General features: G+C 35.4%; 1 protein-coding gene across 1 annotated transcript in view; it reads right to left on the bottom strand.

The window, feature by feature from the left end:
• Window positions 1-7,993: 7,993 nt before the first annotated feature.
• The window catches only part of LOC149153766 (F-box protein At4g02760-like), a 94,987-nt gene continuing 76,740 nt past the window's right edge, over window positions 7,994-26,240 (bottom strand). The window contains exons 3-12 of the mRNA XM_089439272.1: window positions 10,650-10,856; window positions 10,439-10,549; window positions 10,167-10,252; window positions 9,778-9,899; window positions 9,584-9,645; window positions 9,297-9,369; window positions 9,119-9,181; window positions 8,897-8,958; window positions 8,713-8,787; window positions 7,994-8,633 (exon numbers count right to left, since the gene is read on the bottom strand). Of these exons, the coding sequence (XP_089295398.1) occupies window positions 8,441-8,633; window positions 8,713-8,787; window positions 8,897-8,958; window positions 9,119-9,181; window positions 9,297-9,369; window positions 9,584-9,645; window positions 9,778-9,899; window positions 10,167-10,252; window positions 10,439-10,549; window positions 10,650-10,856 (1,054 nt within the window). The 3' untranslated portion in view covers window positions 7,994-8,440. The remainder of the gene's footprint in view (window positions 8,634-8,712; window positions 8,788-8,896; window positions 8,959-9,118; window positions 9,182-9,296; window positions 9,370-9,583; window positions 9,646-9,777; window positions 9,900-10,166; window positions 10,253-10,438; window positions 10,550-10,649; window positions 10,857-26,240) is intronic.

Genomic DNA, 26,240 nt, shown 5'->3' with positions numbered 1-26,240 from the left:
TATGTCCCATGTTTGTCATCTCAAAACCCTTCAATTATTTCTTATGGATGTAATATATGCTTCATTGTTCCCTATTATCAAAAGATCATCTAACACGCCGCAAAATATAGAACAATTTTTCCAATTTTCTTGACAAACAAAGTTGCATCATCAAGATTAAAAGGTTTTAAATCGATCTTCAAAAGATTCTTAGTAAATATTTCATACCATGCATGAGGTGTTTGCTTTAGGCCATACAAAGAATTGATGAGCTTGCATACCTTCTGGTTTTGACCTTTCACAACAAATCCTTCTAGTTGAGACATGTAGACATGTGGTGAATCATCCACCTATTCCATGCTATCAAATCCAACAATGCACAGATAGTAACCCATTTTGTTGTGTGGGAAATTGTCTCCTCTATGTCTTCTTTATATGAAAATAAGTTCATCACAAACCTCACCTTGTGCTTATCATGTGAGCCATTTAATTTGTACTTATTCTCACAAATCCACCTGCAACCAATAATTTTTCTTCCAATTGTAGTAGTTGTTAGCACTCAAAAACTTTTCATGGTTGTAACAGAGAACTTCGTAAGGTAACCTTTTCAAGACCAATCTTTTAGATTGAAGACTAGCCCCTTCAATCCAAAGAGGGCTCTCTTTGATAACCTAATCACTTAAATTAGCAATGGGTTGTGTCTTAAAACAATGGCTAGATCTTCGGTAGGGTTTTTGGATCTTGAATATGGAGGTTGGGTAAGGTTGAATAAATATCAACTATTGGGAAATGGAGTCAAATTTGAGTGTTTATAAATATTATTAGTCACTGATAAAATGATCCAAGAAACAAAGGCAAGGTAAATGATGGCTATCTATGAATATTAACATTGCAGTATGAAAGTGGAAAAAAGGATTAACAGTCTATCACATTTGAAGCATCTAACAATGGATGAATTTCATTTTTTAATTTAGAGGAAAATTGTGAGTATTTAACTTTATGAAATGGAGCAACTAGCAAAGGATGAGTTCCACAACATTTACTTTCAGTTTAAATATTTAGAATATTTACACATAAATGAACTACTGAGAAGGGAATCACATACACATGAGAAAGGAGACAAACTTCAAAACATCAGCGTCATGAATATTTGGTATGAAAGCACTATTTACTTTTTCACTTGATATAATTAACACTCGGAAAAGATTACAAAACATAGCAATAGTTTCTTCTCCAAAACTTGAAAACCCAACCTCTTTTCCTCCTTCTAATGTATTATATAGGAAAAATACATAAAGTTTTAGATCCACAAAGTATGGTAACATAACTGTAAAATATTTACAATATCTGGAAGTTTAATTTACAAAACATAATTAATTTCCTATCTTTCCAGTTATTCGGATCTCTATTTGCTATTTAAGCATTGTTCAAAGCATTTAAAAATTGTTGTATGCATCATCCTCTGCTAGTCTTCTGGGAAAAGGATGAGTCATGGATGAAGTGTATGACTGAAACTGTTCACACCCTTGTAGGCTTCATATTTGGAACTGTGACTCGTATTCCACCTTGGTAGCAAAACTGATACATGAGCCTGTGAAATCTGTTGAAACTATGCAATTGTCCTATGTAACAGTTTACTTCTTTTAAGGCTCTTTTCTCTTGTGTTAACTCATATTTTTTCCCTCCCTTAGCTACAAAACCTTTATGACATATTACCATAACATATCGAAAATAAACTAACTTTCAAAAAGATTAAAATGGAGCATGTCAAAATGTTAAGGTAAATTTAGGGTTTTTTCAACAAAATTAGGGTTTTGTATATTTCTTTGCCAATGAGGTAAATTGATCACTCTTCCATAGCTTTTGTAGCCTGAGCAAGGAGGTTTAACAAGTATTGGCTCCTTGTCATCCTTATGGTACCATTTTGTATGGTTTTGTTAGCTTTTAGGGTTTTTTCCCCTTTTCGGCATACTTTGTTTTCCTATGTTTGGTGGCCTTCTTTTTTCTCTTTGAAACCTTCACAATTTCTTCATCTTCATCAACAATCACCGCCTCCTTTAGCTTAGGGTTGATCTTTGCCTTTAAACTCAGTCTTATTTTATTTGTAGGATGAATATGGGGTTTTCTACAGTAAACCCTAGGCTCTGCTTCTATTTCTTCATCCCTTGTTTCCATGCTTTGTTTCCCTTTTTCACTTTTTGTTGTTTTATGTTTTGCCTCCTCTTCTTCTAGAATTTTCTTATGTTGTCTTCTTGTTCTCCTCTCATAGACCCTAACCTCTGGTTATTTTACATGGTTTTCAATATGTTCTTCAACAGGGATATGACTAGGCTCTCCCTCTATTTCCTGAGCTAGGGTTTTGACAAAAAAAATAGTTTGACCTCTCCTTTGCCTTCTGGGTGCAAGGTTTCTCATATTTCTTTGTCTCAGTTGTTCCACCTGCTTGTTCAACTCATGAGTATATAATATCTTTATCAGGCCATGATGACATATGTCATGAGGTAACAACTTAGGTCTGGTTCTAGCTTTGGTAGACATTTTCAGCAGACTTTGATGAAGAAAATAGGACAAATTCATTTTACTGAAACCTGCTAAATGACACAAAAACCTCATGTGATACAAATAAACTTTAGAGTACCTGCCTTCATAGGTGAAGAAGAGTTACACAGTCCTGAGAGCATTAGACCATTCAACATTCCTGTTCTGGGGGACTCCTACGTTCCAGTCTTGGTCTTGACAGTCCTTCAAGAAGAAATTTAGGTACACATTATGTAGTCTCTACTTTTTAAACCATCTTTCGCCTCAGTAGGCAAACCTGTGGCCTCTGCAATGGATTCCTCAGTGATTGGAAACTGTAGGGTTCTTATAGGATTTGTGTTGCCATCAAAATAATATATAAAGTCATGACACCAACTCAAGTTATGTCCATTGAAGCGATGGAAGAATGACTCCTAGCCTGCATTTCATAACAGTGAAAACATTTCTGGATAAACCTCAAAACGCATTCCATAAGGGTCAAAATGTTTCACATGGTCTAATCTTCCCATATTACAAATGCTTTGATGTTGCAAATCCTTCCACAACCTTGAATCCCCCTGGTCAGACGTTGTAAACCCTTCCACAACCTTCCTGCGCACTGCAAATGATTTTCTGGGTTTGCTGGAAATTACTGTTTAGGGCAAACTGGGCATTTTAGGGTTTGATTTTAGACTTCTTTATTGGGCTTCAAAATGCTGCTAAATGTCACATCAAGGATAAAAAGGGATATAACTTTGTGAAAAAACACTTAGGCATTTGAAATGATAGGGCTAGCAGCTTGAAAACCTAAGTTTAAATTTTTTCTGTGAGCGCTACGAAAACTATTCGTAGCGCAATGCTACGAAAATATTTTGTAGCGCCCGCTGTAGGCTTGCGATAGTTCAATTTAGTTGCAAAATACTTAGGGAAAGCTTAGGGTTAGGTGAAATTACTTGTCTTGAGATGTCCCTAGGCTTATATAGCAATTTACATACACACAAAAAATTATATGTCCTTACACCCCTTGCACAATTGACTAAAAATCATAACCTGTGAACCATTAGGAAAGTACAAACTTGGTGCTAACAGTATCCACCAACTTCCACATCCCATTATTGATGATAGCATCATACTCCTGTATGGCTTCTTCTTTCCACTCATCATGAAAAGAAACTTTCTTCAAAGGAAGTTGGTTCAATGCTAGTAGATAAATTCAATTCACACCCATTTAAAACATTCATATCATTCACATCACCTAAATCTAAATTATCTATATCATTTCTATATTGTTTGGTTGAACTTTTAGTTCTTGTCTTTCCAACCTCATCAAGGTGACCACTTTCAAGTATCTTTATGAGCAACTTTGGACATTTGTAAGATGGTCCAAGTTGCTCAATTGATTGAGATGGTATTGGATTCTCAACAAGGTTTAGCCTTTCAATCCTCCCAATCACATCTTATAATTGAACCTCTTGTTTTAATGAGGTGTGGTTGAATCTTCTATATGAGAGGTAGATGACACTTCAAAAGGAGATTCCAAAGATACATCCAAGATATTGATCCCCCCATTAAGATGTGGAATCTCATTATCAAACTCATGATATAATTTTACATGGGTGAATCTATCCAAATGATCATGTTGTCACTGAACAATTTTTCCATTCATGGTGGATTCAAGAAAAAACATCTTTGAAAAGAATTAACTTTTTATTTTCCTCATCATAAAGATGATTTGCCTTGGTGGTATCTAAATACCCCAAGAAGACGCACTTTCGACTCCATGAACCTAGTTTTTTTCTTTGCTCCTTAAGGCATAACAGGGGCAACTAAAGATCCTGAGAGCCTCATCAAGGGAAAATTGCCATACCGTATCTCCTTAGGAGTCTTGTCTCCAAGAGCATGAGATCAAATTTTGCTTTTCACATACAATGCACATAGCATTGCATCATCCCAAATATCAAATCCACAATCTTGAAAATCAGTGTTGGACATAACATATTCAAGTGTCATGCTCATTCTTTACGCTACACCAATCTACTAAGGATTGTATAGAATAGTGGTTTGATGCTTGATCCCATGTTGGCATAGATAGATTTAAAACTAATTAAAAGTATGCTCCCCGTCATTATCAGTACACAGAGTGCCAATACAAGATTGAGTTTCATTTCAATCCATAGATGATTTTTTTTAATGTTTCCAATGCTTGAGATTCTCTCTCAACAAATAAACCCAACACATCTTGATGTGGTCATTAATAAAGGTCATATATGTTACCAAAGGCAAATGGAATTAACATGGGACCACACAAGTTGGTGTATCAACTCTAGCTTTCAATGTGCTCTAGAATTGGAATAATGAAATGGATACTTCTTGTGTTTTCCAAGGATACAAGCCTCACAGTGCTTCAAGTTACTTGGAATGCTGAGAAAACTAGAGACACCATTTTCCTTCAACATACAAAGATTGTCATAATTGATGTGACCAAATCTAGCATGCCACAAGAAACTAGAAGACAATGTCCCTTAATCATGGTGTATGGTATGCAAGATTCTATGCTTGTGCAAATGTCCTTTTTAGCTTTAAGAACTTTTCATCTTCCCATCTTATCATACGACGAACATGTTGTCAAAAGACCTTATTTCATTTTTTTCATCAAACATATGAATGGAATGTGCACAAGAAATAGTTAAGTTCCTCTGCAACTCAGGAAGATAGAAAACATTATGTATATGAAAATCCGAGAATCCAGGTAATTTGAGTGTAATGGTGCCAATTCATGTAGGTTTGAGACTTGATCCACTAGTGAAGCTTATTACACCATCAACATTATCATTCAATACCTCAAAAAACTCTCTTCGAAAAATCATGTGGCAATTTGCACTAGTGTCAAGTAGCCAAGTATCTCTCCAAGGGACAAATGAGGTTTTGAATAAATCTTCATTTATGTTTGTATTCCAATGAGCAATCACTGCTTAAGCAGGTTCAAGAGCTTTACCATTTCCTTCCTTATGTTTTTGCTTGTTTTTGATCTTCTCCCATGGGATTCAATGTGTCTTTGCCTTATGTCCATTCTTGCCACAATAATGAAGATTAGGTTTCTCACTAGGAGCATGAACCATAATGTTGTAAAAGCCCTCATCTAGAAAGCACCTTTTGTTCCTCATGCCAATGTGAAAGCTTCAAAGCCTCATCCAATGTCTAACTTGCAGAGGGTGCCCAAGAAGGCATTATAAAATAGATATATGGAGAAGATCCCACCCAAGCCACACAATCATCTCGCCAAAAATCTTCTTAGCTTTCCCAACATTGCCTTCCTTCTTTCGACCCTCCAACAAAATTCCATAGTTTATAGCATTTGGAGAAAATTCATCTCCCATCTTTCAAAACTCCAAGGCCTTGGTGCGCAAAGTTGTACCTTGCTAGAGTTTGGTGGGTTGGGTATTATTGAAACTTGCCTCTAAATTCAAATGTATGCACCAAATTGGAGACTCAATTGTGGGTGAGGATAAACTCTTAGTAATCTCCTCCAGTTTTTCCATTAGCCAAGTCCATGTGACCTTAGACCAAGTCTTTATCACATTAGTATCCACCCCCAACCTTATCATGGAAAATTGCATTGTGATGTGAGTTACTACCATGGACCATATTCGAATTTGCCTGGAAGCTTATTAGAATCAAAATTCTTTATTGGGTTTAGAAGATATGCTATTGCTTTTAATTCAATAGTTCCCTCAGATAGTGTTCCTAATATGATAAAACTAATTTGTCCTAGGCTATGCTTGTAGAGCACATTGCAGATGCAAATATTGAGGATGGATACGAGCTACCTCTAGCAACTGATGGAATTGTGGGGTGAGGCCCCATATACCATGAACAAAGAGCCACATGGCCCCTTCATAACCCACTTCAACCAAGTCACATAGGAGTGACAATAGGTCCTACCACTAAGTTGAAAAACATATGCACAAGAGGCACAAGCATAGAAGTTGACCCTAGTGCTAATTCATAATGAGTAGTGGACCCTTGGGCATCTCTAGAAAGCTAGGCACCCAAAACCTCTTGTTGATGGTTGGGAGCCCATGTGCTCAGTTGATGTCAATCACCCAAACACTAGTTAGAGCCATGTTGAAATAATCATGGCCAATCCCCTCTTGATATGAACATACCTACTTATTAATATATTTACACTCAAGTTTTATTGTTTTGTTTCTCATTGTTGTCAAAACTTTTTAGCTAGCGTTAATATGATTGTGGATGTTTTGGCTTAAGTCTAACTCATAATTTTTAATTTTATCAAGGCACAAGCATAGAAGTTGACCCTAGTGCTAACTCATAACGACTAGTGGCCCCTTGGGCATCTCTAGAACACTGAGTCCCCAAAACCTTTTGTTGAAGATTTGGGAGCCTACTGTTGGCAGAATTTTTAAACTAATATTAATATGGTTGTGGGTATTTTGGCTTAAACATAATTCATAATATTTATTTTTATTGCTTCACTTCTTATTAATAACCTTGGAGTCTTCTTTTTTTTAACCCAATAGCCTTAATGTTGATATGGTTGTGGGTATTTTAGATCAAGTGTAACTCATAATATTTATTTTTATTGCTTCACTTTTTATTAATAAGAGTTCACCTTTGAGTCTTTTTTTAAGCCCGTAGCCTTAATGTTGATATGGTTGTGGATATTTTGGATTAAGCTTAACTCATAATATTTATTTTTATTGTTTCACTTTTTATTAATAAGAGTTTTTATTGTTTCACTTTTTATTAATAAGAGTTTTTTTTTTTGAGGAAGTAGCTTTTTTTAAGCAAGTAGTTTTTTGGTTTTAAAGCCTTTTATACCATGTCCATATAACAGTCAAAGGAAGCTTTCATTCCAAAGCATAATAGTAAAATATCAATCAAGAATACAGATACTAATAAATTTATCTAAAAGGAAGCATTATAATGCATTTTCATTATAGACGAATACCAAAGAAAAATCATGCTGAATTCTTGCCACTAAGTGATAGGCCACCGGTGTGCAAAACCAAACGACAGGAAGATCAGTTTTGCTAGAAAGTCTTTTTAGGTCATCTGATACTTATTGCACCAATGCGATTTTATGCTCTCATGTGAAATCCATTTTCCAGAAAATACCAGGGAAGACAATTACTTTCTTTAATAAGACAATGGAAATCATTCCTGCACGCATAATAAGAATGGGTTACATGGCATGCCAGATGTACCATATACTGTAAGGTTTAGACTCCCAAAAGTTCACTTATGCCATTTTTTGCCAAATAAATCACGCAGTAATCAGCATTATCTTTTAACAGTAATGGCACAAAAGCAATTGTAACACTCGTCTCAAAACATATCCAGGCCACGATAACACGGACCATATAAATATGTACGTGTTAAGAACCTACAAAGATTTCTGAAAGTCTTGCTACTACACAAAACTGAACCACGAGAAACAACACACCAAGTCGCATGCAGTTTATTCAACCATGAATTAAGCAAGAACAACGTTTCATATAGTCGATGAAGAAAATCAAATGGTATTTAACAGCGGTAGCAGTATAATAAATCTTTTCTTATGTTAATAATGACAAAACAAATGTCATTCTCGACCTTGACAAACAAAATAATGTCAACAAAATACCTACATGATGGACAAATATGTCCTTTCCTCAAATAAAAGGAGGATGATTTCAATTGCAATTTTCCCCTGGTTGTAGCCTTTCCTCCTTCGAATACTACATTGAAATTGAGACCTCTGCTGCGGTTATATATTATACTTCAAACAATTTTGATCCTCCAAAGTTAAAATATAGCCCTAATTATCACTTTTACTGCGCACATTTGTTCAAGTTGTTCCAGTTCTTCGCCTAAAATCGACTCTGACTGATCAAGAACTGTTGATTTCTATAATAATCATTGTAATGAAGATCTTGATATCTCATAATATAAATTCCTGATATGCTGGATTCCAGGCATTGCTTCCGATCTCGTCGTCATCACTGCTAGTATTGCTACTGTAACTACTGTCAGAGGAAAACTCAGATGTTGAAATATCAGATGACTGAAGACTTATCCGTAATGCTCCGCTATCATCACTGTCGTCAAAGCTTGATATCATAGACTCACTCTCACTGCAGAAGGAATACAAAACCATTAATCATAGCAAGATTAATAAAACGAATGACTGAAAAAAAGCAGCAGTTAACAGACCTCCTCTCTGTGAGAAATTCAGCGACCAAATGAAGCTGTGGCCTTTCTGACTGCAGTCGTGCAATACCCTCTCCACTGCAGAAGAAATAAATAACCGAACAATGAAAGACTAAACTTTCAAACCAAAATAAACCTAGTTTTCAATCAAAATTACTTACTGCCTAAACAAAATTACAAGGTTTACCAAGGATTGCGATATCTTTCAAACCAGTTTGCTGCAGCTAAACCATCCTTATTTGATATATCCTGAAATTCAGAACAAAAAATTAAAGACCATACTGGATGGAAGATAAATGACAAAAGATTCAGAAGGTCAAACTTGGAAATGCGAAAGAACCATCCCGAGCAACCTCCAAATAGAAAGTCCATAAAATTTGAATAACAAATTTCACAGAAATCTGCTTACAAGATACCGAAGGCACTTGCACTCTCCAGCGCTTAAAGCAAACAAAAATTTCTCAACTTCAACCTGTAAAAAATGAAACAGTATAAATTGCAACAAAACATGTCTCAGAACTGACTTCTCTTCAAGAAGAAACCGTGAAGAAGGAGAAGTTTTCAGAATAAGCACTATAACTGCTTACTTCTTTCAATCGTGCACTATCTCGCAAGATAAGTATTTCCAATGGTGGTTCATTTCCACCGTCAGTGAGAGTCCTGTAAATAAATAAGCTAAGAACCTTTGTAGTTGAAGAATTTAGAAAGTGTATTATACAAACATCCGCTCTGAACATTTAAACTACATTGCTCTGAAGCAGCAATTAAACCAGATGATTTTTAGATTACATCAGTTAAAGAAAAATGGATTCAATTATCCCAATGGGCACTTAAGTGGCACAATCATCTGAATAACCTTACTGGGATCACGAACCTGAGAAATGTTCCAGTAACTGGAGACGTGGAAAAATCGACAAGCTTTAAATAACGAAATCCCTACAAAGAGAACAGCCAATATGAACCGCAAACAGTCGAGTTCTAAAGGGTTAACAGCGGCTCATATAAAATAGACCTTGTGAACATTAGCGTTAACTTCATTCACTAATCCAACATCGGAGTTATAGTCACCTTCAGAAGTACATTAACTTTCTGATCATTCAACTTAAAACCCCTTAGGGCCAGTGAAGATAAATTTGGGCAGCCCTTCACTAACTGTACACAGGTGCGACTTTTTAAAGCCTCCGTCCTGCCTGAAATAACATGCAACAAGGTGTAAGAACATCACATGCTCAGCAAAGGACTACAGAAAAGTAATATACATTGCAGTTGGAAAAGGAAGACTAAGTAAATTGTTGTCGCTATACAAGGAAGAAAAAGTATAAAAGAAATTTTGAAAATCTGAAAATCTGAGTAAGAAGCCAACTGTCAACTGCATCTAGGTTCAGTAATATATTATCTGACCTATTCTTAACAAGTAAAGTCTTTTTTAAAGAAGGATGACTTGAAAAATTGCTAACCCGTCTTGGATGATTGACAGCATAATCGTTCCAAATGATGGCAGTGAGAACTTAAACAGTTTAAGAGTGATCTAAGTTGAACATGGCTGTTTACAAACACTCATCATCAGATTATGAGGTGGTTCACCTCATCATATGAAAGAAAACATATTTAGTAAACTGAAAAAAGAATACGATTAAATACGATGGAACAACTCTGAAGTGCAGACTTAAATTAGTCTCATGTGGAGCAACTGACAGAACAAAACATATAATCTTACTAGTATACTTACAGTCCCACAACCTCCAGATCAGCTAGAGATGGACAAAATGATAATGCCTTGCACAAAGCCTTGTTATCCATTTCATCAATGTTGTAAAGATGGAGAGTCTTCAGAAGAGACCTGTCTCATATCAGTCACAGCATACACATTATTATCTGCATGCATCAAAAAGATGGCTAGATTTTAAAATAAACTTGAAACTGACATGCCCGTGACTTACCCAGAAGCACCATTTTCTAAACTGAGTGTGTCAAGGCAAGACCTTGTTAGACAGAATAGTTTTTTGTCATGGTTGGAATGTCTATACTGCCAAGATTTATCCAACGAATCAGCAGACTTTGGAGTAATGTCAACATTATAATCAAAAAATGTAAGAGAACCAGTTGACTTTTTGCTTCGTTGTGGCAAAATTCCAAGCCTTAGAGACCTGCAATCATGCAAATGCCAGGGTCAAATTGTGGAATTGTGTACAAAATAGTGTTAAAATTCCATTCCTTCGCAGAACAAAATACATGGACAAAAACCAGTTCGTGAGAAATGAGAAATGAAGTCAAATGTGAAACTTTGTTATAGTTGCAATCATTGTGTTATAAGAAAATAGTTTACAAGCCAAGCTGAACATGTCATAAAATAATATAGTTTAAACAACCAATTCTATGTAGTTTTTCTCATAGTACCACAGTATATTGCTTATTCAACGAGTAATCTCAACTAGGCGAATAAGGTTAGTATTAATTGATTGAACAAACACAATAAATACATTCCGTTATGAATCCATAGAAACAAGAACTAAAAACGCCATGCTTTCCACACAAATTCCAAAACGATTCTCATGACATTAAGAACACTGATACAGACTGCATCATCGTTATCAAGTACAACATATGACAAGATTTTCATGAATAGACTTCAAAGTAAAGCATGATTGTGCTTACAACAAAAGTGATTGCTCATTGTCCAAACAAATTTTATATTACAGAAAAATACAGGAAAGCATGATTGTACTAGCGATAGAATAAATTTCCCAAGATCCAAGTTAGAATTATCCAAAGCATTTAAAAGCATTTCTTCTTTTACCAGTGGAAGCTTATTATTTCAAACATTTTTTTTGGACAATGTTTGTGTAGCAAAATAGCCTTTGAGAACTCTTCCTAAATTCCTGGTTTTTTCCAGCCAAAATTTCTTCAAGACTTATTTTCCACAGTTTAAAACATTGATAGAAACTTGATTTTCCCTTCAGCATAATTGACACAAAATGTCAATTTCTTCCCAAATTTTAAATTGAAGTTCATTCACACGCAAAATATTCAGAATATCTGAAATATGAAATTACCATTAAGGATGAATAAACAATATATATATATACAAATGTCTGAGTAAAAAATGATATGATATGGTTACAAATAAGGGCCTTGTATATACACTAGGTGAGAAGCCCTTTCATGAACAGTCCCATCCTTTGATGAATGTCTTTTCATAATTAGTAATTAGACTTTAACTTATTATTATTATTATTATGTTCATAACATTGTCTTCCGATGATTTGTCCTCAAAGCACATAGATGAGAAGACTATATCTTTCTTCCTTTTTTGGTTATGTCTTCGCAAATTTCCCAATTCTTGAAATTTGTCATCTTCAATGATACAAGACGATATGATCCTCTAAGTGTTGAACAAAATTGTTGAACCAACAAATGATCTAACCATCCCAGTTCGATATTTTGTGAAACTTTGCACGCACTTGATATCCAAGGTGAGTTGTTATCATAAGACTTAATTGTGCTGACATCAATATTCTTCAGAACATAAGTTAGTTGTCCCTGTCCTGAGTGATATGGATATGTTGATTGTTTGAGATGTCTACTCTTATGATTTAGATGTTGATAAGAAGTTCTTGTGACCTAATTTTCCCTTATCATGTTTGTGATGATTTCCTGATTTACTTCAGGTATATAGTTTCCTTCACACGCTAATGTTGCTTGGTTGATCGTTGAATCTTATCTTCGAATTTCTATTGTTTGAACTACAAAATCAAAGCATGTATTCACTTCAATTGAATTGGGATCCTTCTGAATTGTGATGTTATTTGGATCAAAATTTGTTCCCTTTTCTTCAATGTAGACTGTTACTTCTGAAGAATTGGATGCTTCTTTTGTGATAAGTTCTTCTAATTTGTTCTTCAATGATTTCTTAACAATTTTAAGTTTTTTAACCTGCGTAAATAAATTTTGATTATGATGCCATAGATGTGGAAGTTCTTCAGCTTCTGATTTATCAATTTTATTTTTAATATTTTTGTACTCGTGTTTCTCATTTTTAATGTTTTAATTTCTTCTAGCAACTTTTAATTAAGACTCCTTAAGCGATTATTTTCGTCATATTGTTTTGATAGGCTTTCATTGAGTTTCTTCTCAAGACCTTCATTTTCTTTTCCTCATTTTTGCTTTATAGCCTTGGACTCTAGCAACTTTTAATTAAGACTCCTTAAGCGATTATTTTCTTCATATTGTTTTGATAGGCTTTCATTGAGTTTCTTCTCAAGACCTTCATTTTGTTTTTCTCATTTTGCTTTGTAGCCTTGGACTTCATGACTTCTGCAAGTAATTTCTGACTATGAATTTTTAAGCAAGAAATTTCTTAATTCTTATCTACAATAACTTCATTAATTTGTTTTGCATCTTTGATATTGACTTTTAACTTTTTTGACTAATTATCTTTGATAAATCCTTTAGGTCTTTGGATGAAAATATAATCGCATCTGACTTCACTGCAGTGTCATGAAGTGTCACATTCTTGTTATCGAGATAAATGAATAAAAGAACTCTATGTTTAATATGAAGGTACCTTGTTTTTCAAACCACGGTAAACTGAGAATTACATCAATCTTTTTTTCAAACATAATTACAACACTGAATTGAGATATACATTCATAATTATCAATTATCACTTGTAAGTCCTTGAGTTCATAATGTTTCTTGCAAAAAATATCTTCCCTTTCACCTATATTTAGTTCTGGAATTGATAATTGATTTGCCCAATTAAAATTGATGTGATTTTCCTTGTCGCTCTCATTGATAATGATATTAATTTATACTTCTTAGATACTCCTTTTTAATGTAAATAATCTGTAATCTACAATTTGGAAAACCTTTATAGGAAAATGTTCCTTCCTTTTTTAATTATATCCCATTCTTGGTCTTGAACTTTTTTCCTTTTTCCACTTACTGATAATACTCTCTTCCTTTTTTTTACTTTATCGAGGGTTAATATTGTTGAAGAATGTAACTAGTATTGGTCTTCATAATTGTAATGTATTTATCAAAAGAAAGAAAAAAAAAAATTATTATTAAATAAATTGACTTATTAAAGCATGGGTTTCATGCTTGGGTCAATTGTTTTTAGGTCAAAGTTTCCATTGAAGACTTCTAGGGTTTATGTCAAATGTCCTTGTCCATGTCTGTTAGGCCCCTATACTACTAGTGTAACCCCTTATTGTTATTAGTACAACCCACTTATTATATTTATGTACCCATGTAGTGCCCATATTGTTACTATTGTGCCCCATAGAAGCCCACTATTGTTATTGTTGTGCCCTTACATTATTATTGTTATGTCGACTCTGATTATGTTATGACCCCTTAGACTCCTATATATAAAAAGGAGGTCTTTTCATTTGTATCATCCAAGAATTGTTCATTTGTATAATGTAAAGGAGGTTGCCCCCTTGAAGAGGCTGAATTCTAAGGCGTTGATCTCTCTTTTCTATCTTTTTGTGCGTTGGTTTCATAACATTTGGTATCAGAGCTTTGGATTCTAGGGTTTCGCTGCTCCAAATAGGTCATCATGGCATTTTCGCTATAACTTTTTTTCTGCGACGTTTCAGAAGCTAAAAGAAAAACCCATTTGCGAAGACATCGCGCTAAACCTTGGGTCCGAATTTTAGAGCTTTTCGCGCTATATTTGCGGATTTATGATCTGAGGAAGTTGATCTTTTTGAAGACTCCTGAATTAAATTCCAAACAGGTGCCCTGGGGAAAATTGTCATAACTTTCTCTCTGAGCATCGGATTGAAATTTTGTAAGAAAGTACAGAAAGAGGACGGACTGTAGTTTCTTGTATATATTTTTCAGTGCCAAAGGTCGAAACAGTGACACGTGGCACTTCATAAAAGTTCGCTCTTCTGGAAAGGTATATAATCAGGTCATCTTGGGAGATTGTGCATAACTCTTTCTTGGAGGGATCACACTGGTGGCATTGGAAAGAGGACACAGAGGGCTACTACAGGTCGCAATTTCAGAACTTAAAGATCCAAAAGTACAGAGTTACAGTCGTTTCAAGATAGAGCTCCTAAAATCAAGAAAAAGCAAGATGAGGAAGTTTGATGGCAAGGATCTGGTAAATTGGATACTTCAGATGGAGCAATATTTTGATCTACATGGTGTACCACTGTTACAAAAGGTATGTATTGCATCTTCATATTTAGAACCGGATCAATTTTTATGGTATGAAGGGCTTTGTTATCATAAACAACTTGTTACGTGGTCAATTTTCACGGAGGAAATGCTAGCACATTATGAGGATACAAAGAGCAACACCTTCTTTAGAGCAACACCACAACAATTGGAAAGAGTAAAATGGTTTTGTGACATAGTGGAAAGCAAAATTATGGAAACCAGGAAGCGTACCCCTCACAACTATAAAGATGGAAGTGTTGTTTCTCCTAACCTTCCACAACCTACAAGGGTTACACCACAACAATTGGAAGAAAAAAGAGAAAAAGGGATTTGTTACAATTGTGATAGAAAATGCACTAAAGGTCATAAGTGTGCTGAGAAGAAATTATTTTACATAGAATATGAAGAGGAGGAAGAAAAGGATCAAGAAACATCAAAAGAAGAAGATATACGCCAAGACCCCACCCCAGAGAAAGAAGAAATGAATCAGACCATATCTTGTAAAGCATTGGCAAGAATCACCACTCCTCAAACTCTCAAGATAGAAGGACATATCAAGAAGAAAAGGTGCAAGAAGTGAAAGATCACATCGAGAAAGAAGAAATGAATCCAACCATATCTTGTAATTCATTGGTCGAAATTACCACTCCTCAAACTATCAAGATAGAAGGACATATCAAGAAGAAAAATGTTCAAGAAGTGAAAGATCACAATGAGCATCAAGAAATGAATCCGACCATATCTTGTAAAGGATTGGAAGAAATTACCACTCCTCAAACTCTAGAGATAGAAGGACATATCAAGAAGAAAAAGGTTCAAGCAGTGAAAGATCACATCGAGCATCAACAACAAGTTCTCCAACTTTTAAAGGATAACGCCACTTCGGCGCAAAATCAAACGAAACAACAGGCAGATCAACATTGTAGTGAAAAATGTTTTGATGTAGGTGATTGGGTATTTTTACTGCTACATCTCAAGCAAGCTATTTATGAGAAGGAAATGTTGGCAATACTACATGCACTTAAAAAATGGCGACCTTACCGAATGGGAAGACTCTTCAAGGATGAGGATGTGGAAGCATTGTTTTGTGCTATTTCTATTATCCAACCAAATTGGATAAATGAAGCAAGGGATGAATGGAAGAAGGACAAAGAAGTATGGCCACTTATTCAAAAGTTTCAAAAGATCCCAATTCAAACAATATTGCCAGAAATTGAAGAGGAAGGAAAAATCATATTGGAACCTGGAGCAGTCACAAAAACAAGAACCCGACAGCTACGAAATCGATCAATTTCAGAGTATCTCATCAAGTGGAAGAACTTACCTGCTGAAGATTCCACATGGGAGGACAAGAATTTTATACAGAAGCATCAAGAACTACTCAAGCGTTGAGGACAACGCTTTTTGAAGGAGAGGGGCATGTTAGGCCCCTATACTACTAGTGTAACCCCTTATTGTTATTAGTACAACCCAATTATTATATTATATTTATGTACCCATGTAGTGCCCATATTGTTACTATTGTGCCCCATAGAAGCCCACTATTGTTATTATTGTGCCCTTACATTATTATTGTTATATCGGCTTTGATTATGTTATGACCCCTTAGACTCCTATATATAGAAAGGAGGTCTTTTCATTTGTATCATCCAAGAATTGTTCATTTGTGTAATGTAAAGGAAGTTGCCCCCTCGAAGAGGCTAAATTCTAAGGCGTTGATCTCTCTTTTCTATCTTTTTGTGAGCTGGTTTCATAACAATGTCACAATGTAAAATACCCTTCTTGGCATTTATTTGTCAAGAAAGAAATTTATTTTATTGTAAAATAGGCAATGTTCCACCAAGACTCCGGTGCGGGGAGACGCGGGTGCGGGGAGACGCACAGGGGGGACGTGTGGGAGTACCCTCAAATTTTAGGGAAATTTCGGGGGTGCGGGGAGTCGTCGAGGTGTATATATATATAATTCAAGTTCATATTCATTGTTCACTGGTCAATAATGAAAGCATAAAAATATTAAATAGACAATTGAAATTTGAATCATTGATCCTTCCTCATCATTCATTTTGATACATACATCATTCATATGACATACTCAAGTGACAAGTCTCATTATTGAATTAATTATTATTCATACATACCATGAGATTCGAAAAACAAAAATAAAAATCAATAATAAAATATTCAAATACATTGATCGATATCATTCATCATTAAATGGTTCATCATTCTACAATTTACATTGATTTAAAAACTAAATTCATCATCCATCATTCTAGAATCTAAATTGAAAGCAAAACATACTAGTATATTTTCAAAGTTTGAACACTAAATCTATATAACTCAAAGTTTCAAAGTTCAAACTCAAAAATAGTTAAGAATGAAATGGAAATGACTTTGGGTTGAAATGAAATGAGCTTTTAACTTTAAGGTTTAGGCTTTTAAGTTTTAGTTATTTAGTTTTAATTTTAATTTTTTTTAGACTTTTAAGTTTTAGTTATTTAGTTTTAATTTTAAATTTTTTTAGACTTTTAAGTTTTAGTTATTTAGTTTAAAAAAAATAAAATTTAATGGTTTTGAGTTTTGAATTTTGAATTTTTAAGTCTTATTAGACAAATTTAAAGGGGGACGCCCAGGCGCACCCTTTTTGGGGAGTCTAGACTCCCATACTAAAGGGGGACGCCCAGAAGCACCCTTTTTGGGGAGTCTTGGGGAGTCTAGACTCCCACACTGGGGAAACGCACCCCCTTGCGTCTCCCCAAGACTCCCCAAAAAGGGTGCGTGGGGAAACGCACCCCCAAGAGACTCCCCGTCCCGGGTGCGTGGGGTGCGAGGGGTGCGCGCACCCGACCCTGGGGGACGCATCCCCGTGGAACTCAATTAGGCCTCCTCCACCAAGTCGGCCTCAAGAAGGGAATTCGACCTCACAAACTCACTATATATTGGAGCAACACGACTCATTTGGAAGAAAATTACACAAGAGTTCAAATTGCAGTGGTTGGGAGAAAAAAAAGTGCAAAGTTCAAGAAGGAAGTTGGAATCGAAGTTTTTGGGTCATTCTCTCTCTCTCATGTGCAACGAAATTCGGAAGCTGCACCGAAGCTGGGAAACTGCATCGAAGTTGTGAAGATGCATCAAGGTCGAAGTTGTGAAGTTGCATCAATGTCGAAGCTATGAAGCTACATCAAGGTTGAAGTTGTGAAGTTGCATCAAAGCTGCGAAGTTGCATCAAGGTCGAAGTTGTGAAGTTGCTAGGCTGAAGATACTAAAATTGCTAGATCGACACTGTTGTCCTAAAGTTGGGTCAAAGTTCTGAAGCTAGGGGTCGAAATTCTAGGTTGAAGTTGCATTTGAGAAGCTGGCACTTGGTAACTTTGGAAGAAATCATCTATTAGAAGGAAGAGCTGACTTGGTGGAAGAGGAAGGTATGTTGGTCTAGGGTCTTGGTCTATCTCATCTTGAATTACGGAAGGAAGAGTTCTTGACTGGGTTTTCCTTTATATAGGGGTTTTTCCCTGGCTGTGCGCCTACATCTGGTGTCCTTGATCTTCGTGTTTTGGTTTTGATAATTGCTTGATGAACGGAGATAAAAGAAGAACATAAGAAAGATTATAATTCAAAGAAATCACAAGTAATTATCAAAAAGAAAAAATCTTTTTGCCTTCCCGATTTTCTAACAAATATATCTCTTTTATATTATAATAATTTATATAAGTTTTTTATTTTAATATACTTTAATACTTAACTTTTCTTCTAATAATTTTTTTCCTTCTCTTTTAGTATTATTATAATGCATTGAGCTACCTTTTTATGATAAATCCTAAATTAAATCACCTTTTTAACTTCTTTTGAATATCCTTTTGCACTATATATATATATATATATATATATATGTTACACGGGAACCGCTCCCTAGAGGTGGGAAACTCGTTCCATTGGTTCCCGCACTCCTGGAAACTTTGGAACTGTATGGGAACGTTCCCTTTTCAGTGGGAGCTGCAATGGGAGCTTGGGAAAGTTCTGGAAGCTTTGAAGATTGATTTTTTTGGAGTTCATGCAATCCCTGGGGTTGGGGAATACAAAACCTGACAAATATGCTAAACTGCCCACAAAACATGAGCCTTTGTTGGGGAATACAAAACCTGACAAATATGTTGAACTACCCACAAAACATGAGCCTTTGTTGAAACCTCCCTAGGAAGAAAGGCCAAAGACATCCTTAACACCAATATCCTTAATTGAGAAACGGGAGCAATCTCTTGAAGAATTAACGAAGCGTGCGGCACCTCAATGTAAGGGCGATATCTAGGATGTCATTGCCGATGGGTATTTATTTTGTTGTTTATGTATATATATCACACAAGATTGTGTGCATATTGTATGTGGCAGTCAATGCTTAACCATTAGAGTTGCTTTATTTTCTCTTAAGAATAACTAGAGAAACATAGGTAAAATTGTTCCTTTGTATTTTTAAGGCAGATTGTTTCGAAGACTAGTCATGTGTCAGAGAACTCATAATGAACTTGACATTTTAATATTTTATATATATAAAAGGGAGAGACTCAAGGAGAGGGACATCCAGAGAATATATTTATAATAAAGAGAGATTATATATTTAAATTGATTTTAATATTTGAATATTTTGATTTAATATTAATTTTGATTATTATATAAATTATATAATTAAAAATATATTTTTAATTTTTTTATTAAGCCGTTTCCTGTAAATTTTGGGGAAACCTCTAGCCGGCCCCGACACCCGTACCCAAGTTCCCACGTTCCAGAAACTCATGCAACATATATATATATATATATATATTCCCTTAATAATCCTTAAACTTTATTAATATGGCCTTGTGTTTACTTCTTGTCTTACTAATAACAAAATGTTGTGTATAACCTTAATTTAAATTTAAGGCGTATAAATTCTTCTCTCTAATGGACTTGTTGTGCCTTCTAGCTACCATCACGTCTTTTCCTTATCATCGATGGTGCAATTGAATTGAATTGAATTGATGTATGATTGTGGAAGGCAGCAATGCATAGTTTGACCAACTCTCGGCTATCACGACAGAATCTTTGCCTTGAATACTCTGCCCTGGATGACAACAATTCAAAGGTACAAAATGTGTACAGATATTAATTTATGGTTGTTCGATTTGGATTTGTCCAAACGGTATAGAAAGCACACAGACTGTACAGATATTTTTTTGTTAATTTTGTTGTGGCAGCATGGTCATACGCAGGATTGTACAGCTGTGTGGACGTATCAAATCAGTGTTGTACAGGCACTCAACGGTTTTTTATTTCTTCAATGGACCGATCATACGGCTGTAAGGACATGAATAGGAGCTTGTACAAACGACATTTGCGAATACTGATTCAGTAATTAACCCAAATATGTATGACAAATGTGGACTTCTATTGCAGAATTCTTGTAGGGCGACAGCAGCAATTTGTGCAGCAGCAAGCTTTATGGTTTGCCTCTTGTGCACTATTTTTAATTTCTATTTTTTTTCCTTATTTGCAGTGGAATATAATTTTTCTTTTGATTGTATTGTAGCTAAATAATTTTCATTAAAAATGTTGAATTTTTAATGGCCACAGACCTGATTGTGGTCAAAGACCTCTCAATCGAAAAAAATCCAAAATTAATGTGGCCAATGGCCAAGAACAGAAACTCGGCTCTGATAAGAGCGTCACCAAAAGTCAGGATCATAAAACTCGCCTCTGATAAGAACATGGCCAAAGACCAAGATCAGAGAACTCGGCTCTGATACCAAATGAAACTAACAAAGTTCGCTCACACAAAATATTCAGAATATCTGAAATATGAAATTATCCATAAGGATAAATAATCAACATATAATGATATATATAATTGTTTCAGAACAAAATGATGAGATATAGTGACAAATGAGGGCCCTGTATATATGCTAGGTGGGATGCCCTTTCATGATCAGTCATGTCCTTTGAGGCATGTCCTTTCATAATTATTAATTATACTTTTTAATTATTAATATAATTATTATTATTATTATTATTATTATTATTATTATAACACTAAACAAAAGTAATCTATCATAAATATGGATCGCCCAGAAAGTCAAAGTACTTTAGACAACATTTTATACCACAAAACGAAGAATCAAAGAAAAACTATAGTTTTCCATGTTTTAGCCAAATAATCATTAGTCTTTTTAGCATGTTTATTCAATAGCATTACTAACAAGTATATGAAAGGATGTCCATCAAATTATCAATACAGAAAGGTCCTAGACACACAATATACAACATCTCCAAAAATGGCATAATTGGTACATATGGAGCGGAGCTTGTGAATAATGTATTGGATATGCTGAAGAGATGACCCCAAATGGAAAATTTTAAGTTTTAACACCAATAATGACCAGACCCAAGAATTGCACCTCTTAACCCTCTACTTGCATTTGATGATTGTCCTATAAGAGATTGAGAAATTAAATGTTCAATTGAGAGGAGAAACTATCTAGAGTATCCAATGTTCCACCAAGACTCTGGTGCGGGGAGACGCACAGGGGGGACGTGTGGGAGTACCCTCAAATTTTAGGGAAATTTCGGGGGTGCGGGGAGTCGTCGAGGTATATATATATATATATATATATATATATATATATATATAATTCAAGTTCATATTCATTGTTCACTGTTCAATAATGAAAGCATAAAAATATTAAATAGACAATTGAAATTTGAATCATTGATCCATCCTCATCATTCATTTTGATACATACATCATTCATATGACATACTCAAGTGACAAGTCTCATTATTGAATTAATTATTATTCATACATACCATGAGATTCGAAAAGCAAAAATAAAAATCAATAATAAAATATTCAAATACATTGATTGATATCATTCATCTGTCAATGGTTCATCATTCTACAATCTACATTGATTTAAAAAGTTAAAAACTAAATTCATCATTCATCATTCTAGAATCTAAATTGAAAGCAAAACATACTAGTATATTTTCAAAGTTTGAACACTAAATCTATATAACTCAAAGTTTCAAAGTTCAAACTCAAAAATAGTTAAGAGTGAAATGGAAATGACTTTGGGTTGAAATGAAATGAGCTTTTAACTTTAAGGTTTAGGCTTTTAAGTTTTAGTTATTTAGTTTTAATTTTAATTTTTTCTTTAGACTTTTAAGTTTTAGTTATTTAGTTTTAATTTTAGTTTTAAAAAAAAATTAATGGTTTTGATTTTTGAATTTTTGATTTTGAATTTTGAATTTTTAAGTCTTATTAGACAAATTTAAAGGGGGACGCCCAGGGGCACCCTTTTTGGGGAGTCTAGACTCCCACACTGAAGGGGGACGCCCAGAAGCACCCTTTTTGGGGAGTCTTGGGGAGTCTAGACTCCCACACTGGGGAAACGCACCCCCTTGCGTCTCCCCAAGACTACCCAAAAAGGGTGCGTGGGGAAATGCACCCCCAAGAGACTCCCCGTCCCGGGTGCGTGGGGTGCGAGGGGTGCGCGCACCCGACCCTGGGGGACGCGTCCCCGTGGAACACTGAGAGTATCAGCTAGCCCATATTGGGATAGTAATACTTGAGATATTTTTCTCAACTGTAGAATCCATATTCGTAATGATAGGGAGCACATGACCAAAAATGTAATAAAAAACAACACATGGGTTTGCTCAACAACCAATCTTTATTCCCTCTTCATTATCTTATATGTTGAATGTAATAGATCAGACAAACAGTCACTAATAATGACAGGATCATGCCAATTGGGTAGAATAGTTTGCTGGAAGGATTTAAGTTAGAATTTCAACTGGAGGGAGGGAATGGAATGGGCTCATTCTGCTGGTCTGGATGCTTCGTTTGTCAAGGTTGATTTTAAGAAAGCCTATGACAGAGTTGAGTGATCCTTTATCTTAGCCATGGCAAAAGCCCTTGAATTTGGGCCTGGTTTCCTCAACTGTGTGGATAACTGTTAGCCATCACTTTGGCCTATCTCCCTACCAACCACTACAAATCTAAAAGCATTGTACTATTTAGATTTATTCGACAAGTTTGTCCCCTAGTTGTGCTGCATATTATAGCAGCAAAAGCTCTCGGCTACCTCAATGGTGTACCTTAGACATATTTATGAAATTCCCCTTCATGAACTTGAGAGGGGATAGCTTGTAATGGTCATTTTGCAAACAGTTCTTTCCTAACATTCACTAAGGATCACCAATCCTAGCAAGTTATTATGGAGTCCTAGGACCTTTTTTATTTTGCCTCAAAATCTATTATTCAATGGACCAAAACCTAGTCATATAGATAGAGTCAAACGCTTGCACAGCTTGATGCCCTTAAAAGGTCTTGGACTCAAAGTTTCAAGATCCTAGGAATCCTCTTTGTCTTTTAAGTATGCCCTTGAGATCTCTAAGAGGTCATCCAAAGGGCGAGGTGTAAAACTGACAAGTGGGTCACAAAGCTTCCTTCTTTGGTTGCTAAGTTTCAATTATGGCACCAAAATGTTAGTACCAACTTCTCCCCAGCGATTGTTGTTGGATCTTGTTACCGCAAAATCTAGCAAGCCCAGAGCAAAGCCTCACTAGGTATATCCAAACCTCACAGCAACAAGAGATCGGCCACCATTATCATCTCAACAACCTTTCTCCAACTATTTAGTGGTATTCAAAACACAAGGGAGGCTTCCCTATATAGATCACCTAAAAGATATTAAATAAGAAAGGTTCAAGGTGATGGACGAGGCCTAACAATTGGGACAAGGTGCTAGTAGATCCTAGAGGGCTAAGATAATCTTTACCAAAATACAAGCACTTTGTCCCTAGACCACTTAAGTAAATTAGAGGGTTGTTATAAGTTAGGGTTTGATAAATTTTTAGTGCCAATTAGATATGCAGGGTTTGGGATTTGAAATTGAATTTTTATGGCTGAAACATCCATAAAACAACAATATAATGATGATGTCAACCATAGAAATAGGGTTTTACAATGCAAGAAATGCTAGATTTTGTTTTTTGACAATTATTTAATGCAATTCCTACAAAGAGGGAAATAACACAAACAAAATTACCATTTTAGCAATATTTCAAAGAAACCCTAACCCTAGATATCTAGAATTTAAGAGAGGAGAGAGAAAATAGTTAAAGTAGAGAGATTGATCACCACCACCTAGACTAGTGCCTTGATCTAAATGGGAAATGGAGTTACCTAGGGAAAATTCAATGGGGATAACCTTGATGAAGAGGGTGAGAGGACTAAAGCCTCTTCTTACAAACCCTAGCAGTGTCCTTAATAGGGAGAGTAGATGCACAATGCAAAGATCTCTTGAAGGGTTCATGGAAAATAATTTCACATGGCATAGAGAATCAATATTTCTAGATAAATATAGAAATTTTAACCATGGCACATTTGGAAACCCTAATTTAGTAACATGCAAAATATAGAAGATAAGCTATAAATCTACAAAGTTTCCACAAGAATCTCTTCAATCAATCCCAAGAAACCAACCTCAAGCAAAAAATCCTTCTTCGAGAGCAATTAGCACCATAGAATCACATTGCAACCAAGAAGAAAAGAGACATAGAGCTAGTTTCCACTTCCAAGAAGAGACGAATGTGATGATTATTGATGATAATAAGTGAATAAGGCTCCCCTCTATTTATATGAGGCAAGCCTTATTTCACTAGTCCTACAAGCAAAACCCCTAAAAAAATTTACTTAAGTGTTCAACTAGGTCAAGGGTCACAAGTCGACCTTGAAATAGTTTTAAAACCTAACAAAATGCCAAAAATAATTCACTTGTGGGACAAAAGTATTCTCCACCATGACATCATCCTCCAAAATAGGCAATAAGGCATCAAGGGACTGAGACAAGCATCCAAGAATGCTCCTCACTCCAAGAAAGTCCCAAAGTGCATGTGTACATCTCCAAATGGTTGCTCCTCCACCATGATCTCATCCAAGAGAGGCTCTACATCACCCCTTTAAAGCATGTGGGGGTGACATGGCACCTATAAGGGAAAACATTGGCATCCAAGAAGGATATGCTAGCCCTCCTAAGTCATCTTAGTGATAACCATCCTCATTTGGGCTCAAAAACAAGGTATCAAAAATCAAATAGGGTCAAGGCAAGCCTAGGGGCACCTTGGGTCCATCTAGGCCAATCATCAAGTAGTCCAACGTCCACGCTTTTAGGCTTAACGTTTTAGGATCTCAAGAAGGGGTGTAGTATCAAGCGGAGGTTGCTCAAGGCCCAATTCTCATCTCCAAAGGGCTAATGTTGGGACCACATGTCAGGTCTTCTCTCAAAAAGGGGGCAAAGAACCCATTGGAATGTGTTGGAGGCTACTTGGAGCATAATTAGACCATGTTGCATATGTGACAACACCTAAATAAAACCTCTCAAGGTCAAGTGATATCAACTTCATTAGGCACATAAAATCATATATAATGTTGGGGGAATAGAAATACTTCACACAAAACTCACCTTCAAATGTATAACTAGATCAGTTACCTCACTTATGTTAAGGATGATTAGGTCAACAACCCTATTAGGTGTTTCCAAGCTAGGGAAAATTTGAAGGATGGAAAATTATGTTGAAGTTAAAAACACTGGTGAATCTCAATGGTCACTAATATGTAAACTATAAAATGTTTAATGATGTACTTGTAAAATTGTTCAAATTTATAATGACTTTATATATACTCTCTATATAATGTTGGCGATTTTGAAGGTAAAATAATTTTACATTGTAAAATTTGGGCAAACCATTTTTACAAAAAATTGAAATTAGTGAATATTGTTTTTCACAAAATCATGGAAAATTAGCCCATCTGTGAATATTAGCACCTAAAATTTTCCATGCCAAGCCCCAAGGGGAGTGACATGTCCAAGTCAACCCATCCATAGGTGTGTGATAATGATGTTCATGGAGTGGGAGAAACTTCAAGGAAGGTGCCATAGCCATAAGACTAGCTAATGGGGGTCCAACATCCCAAGTGTAATGATGTAAAGTGGAAACAATCATGGTGGTATGAGTTACCCTTTACCTCCGCTTGTTTTTTCCACCCCTCCAACATGCCCTTTCCTTTAACGATTTTCCTTTATTTGGTGCATAACTTAGGTTCCCAAATCTACTTTATGTTTTTCCAATATCCCTTTAAGATATATCAATTTCTCATTCATGGGGTTCGGACATTCAAGAATTCCTTTATTTGAGATGAAGCATTGAATGCTTTGAGGAAAGGAGTGATAGCTAATAAGGGGGGTAGAGCTCACGCTAGGCTTTTACCCGTGCACTAAATATTGTCCCAACCATATTTTTCATTTCACAATTTCTTTCATTGT

Source organism: Pinus tabuliformis, chromosome 9, assembly GCF_031772625.1.
Source record: "Pinus tabuliformis cultivar Carrire ecotype Pingquan chromosome 9, CPIR1, whole genome shotgun sequence".
In the NCBI taxonomy this organism is placed as follows: Eukaryota; Viridiplantae; Streptophyta; class Pinopsida; order Pinales; family Pinaceae; genus Pinus; species Pinus tabuliformis.
This window is presented reverse-complemented; position numbering and strand designations above follow the sequence as displayed.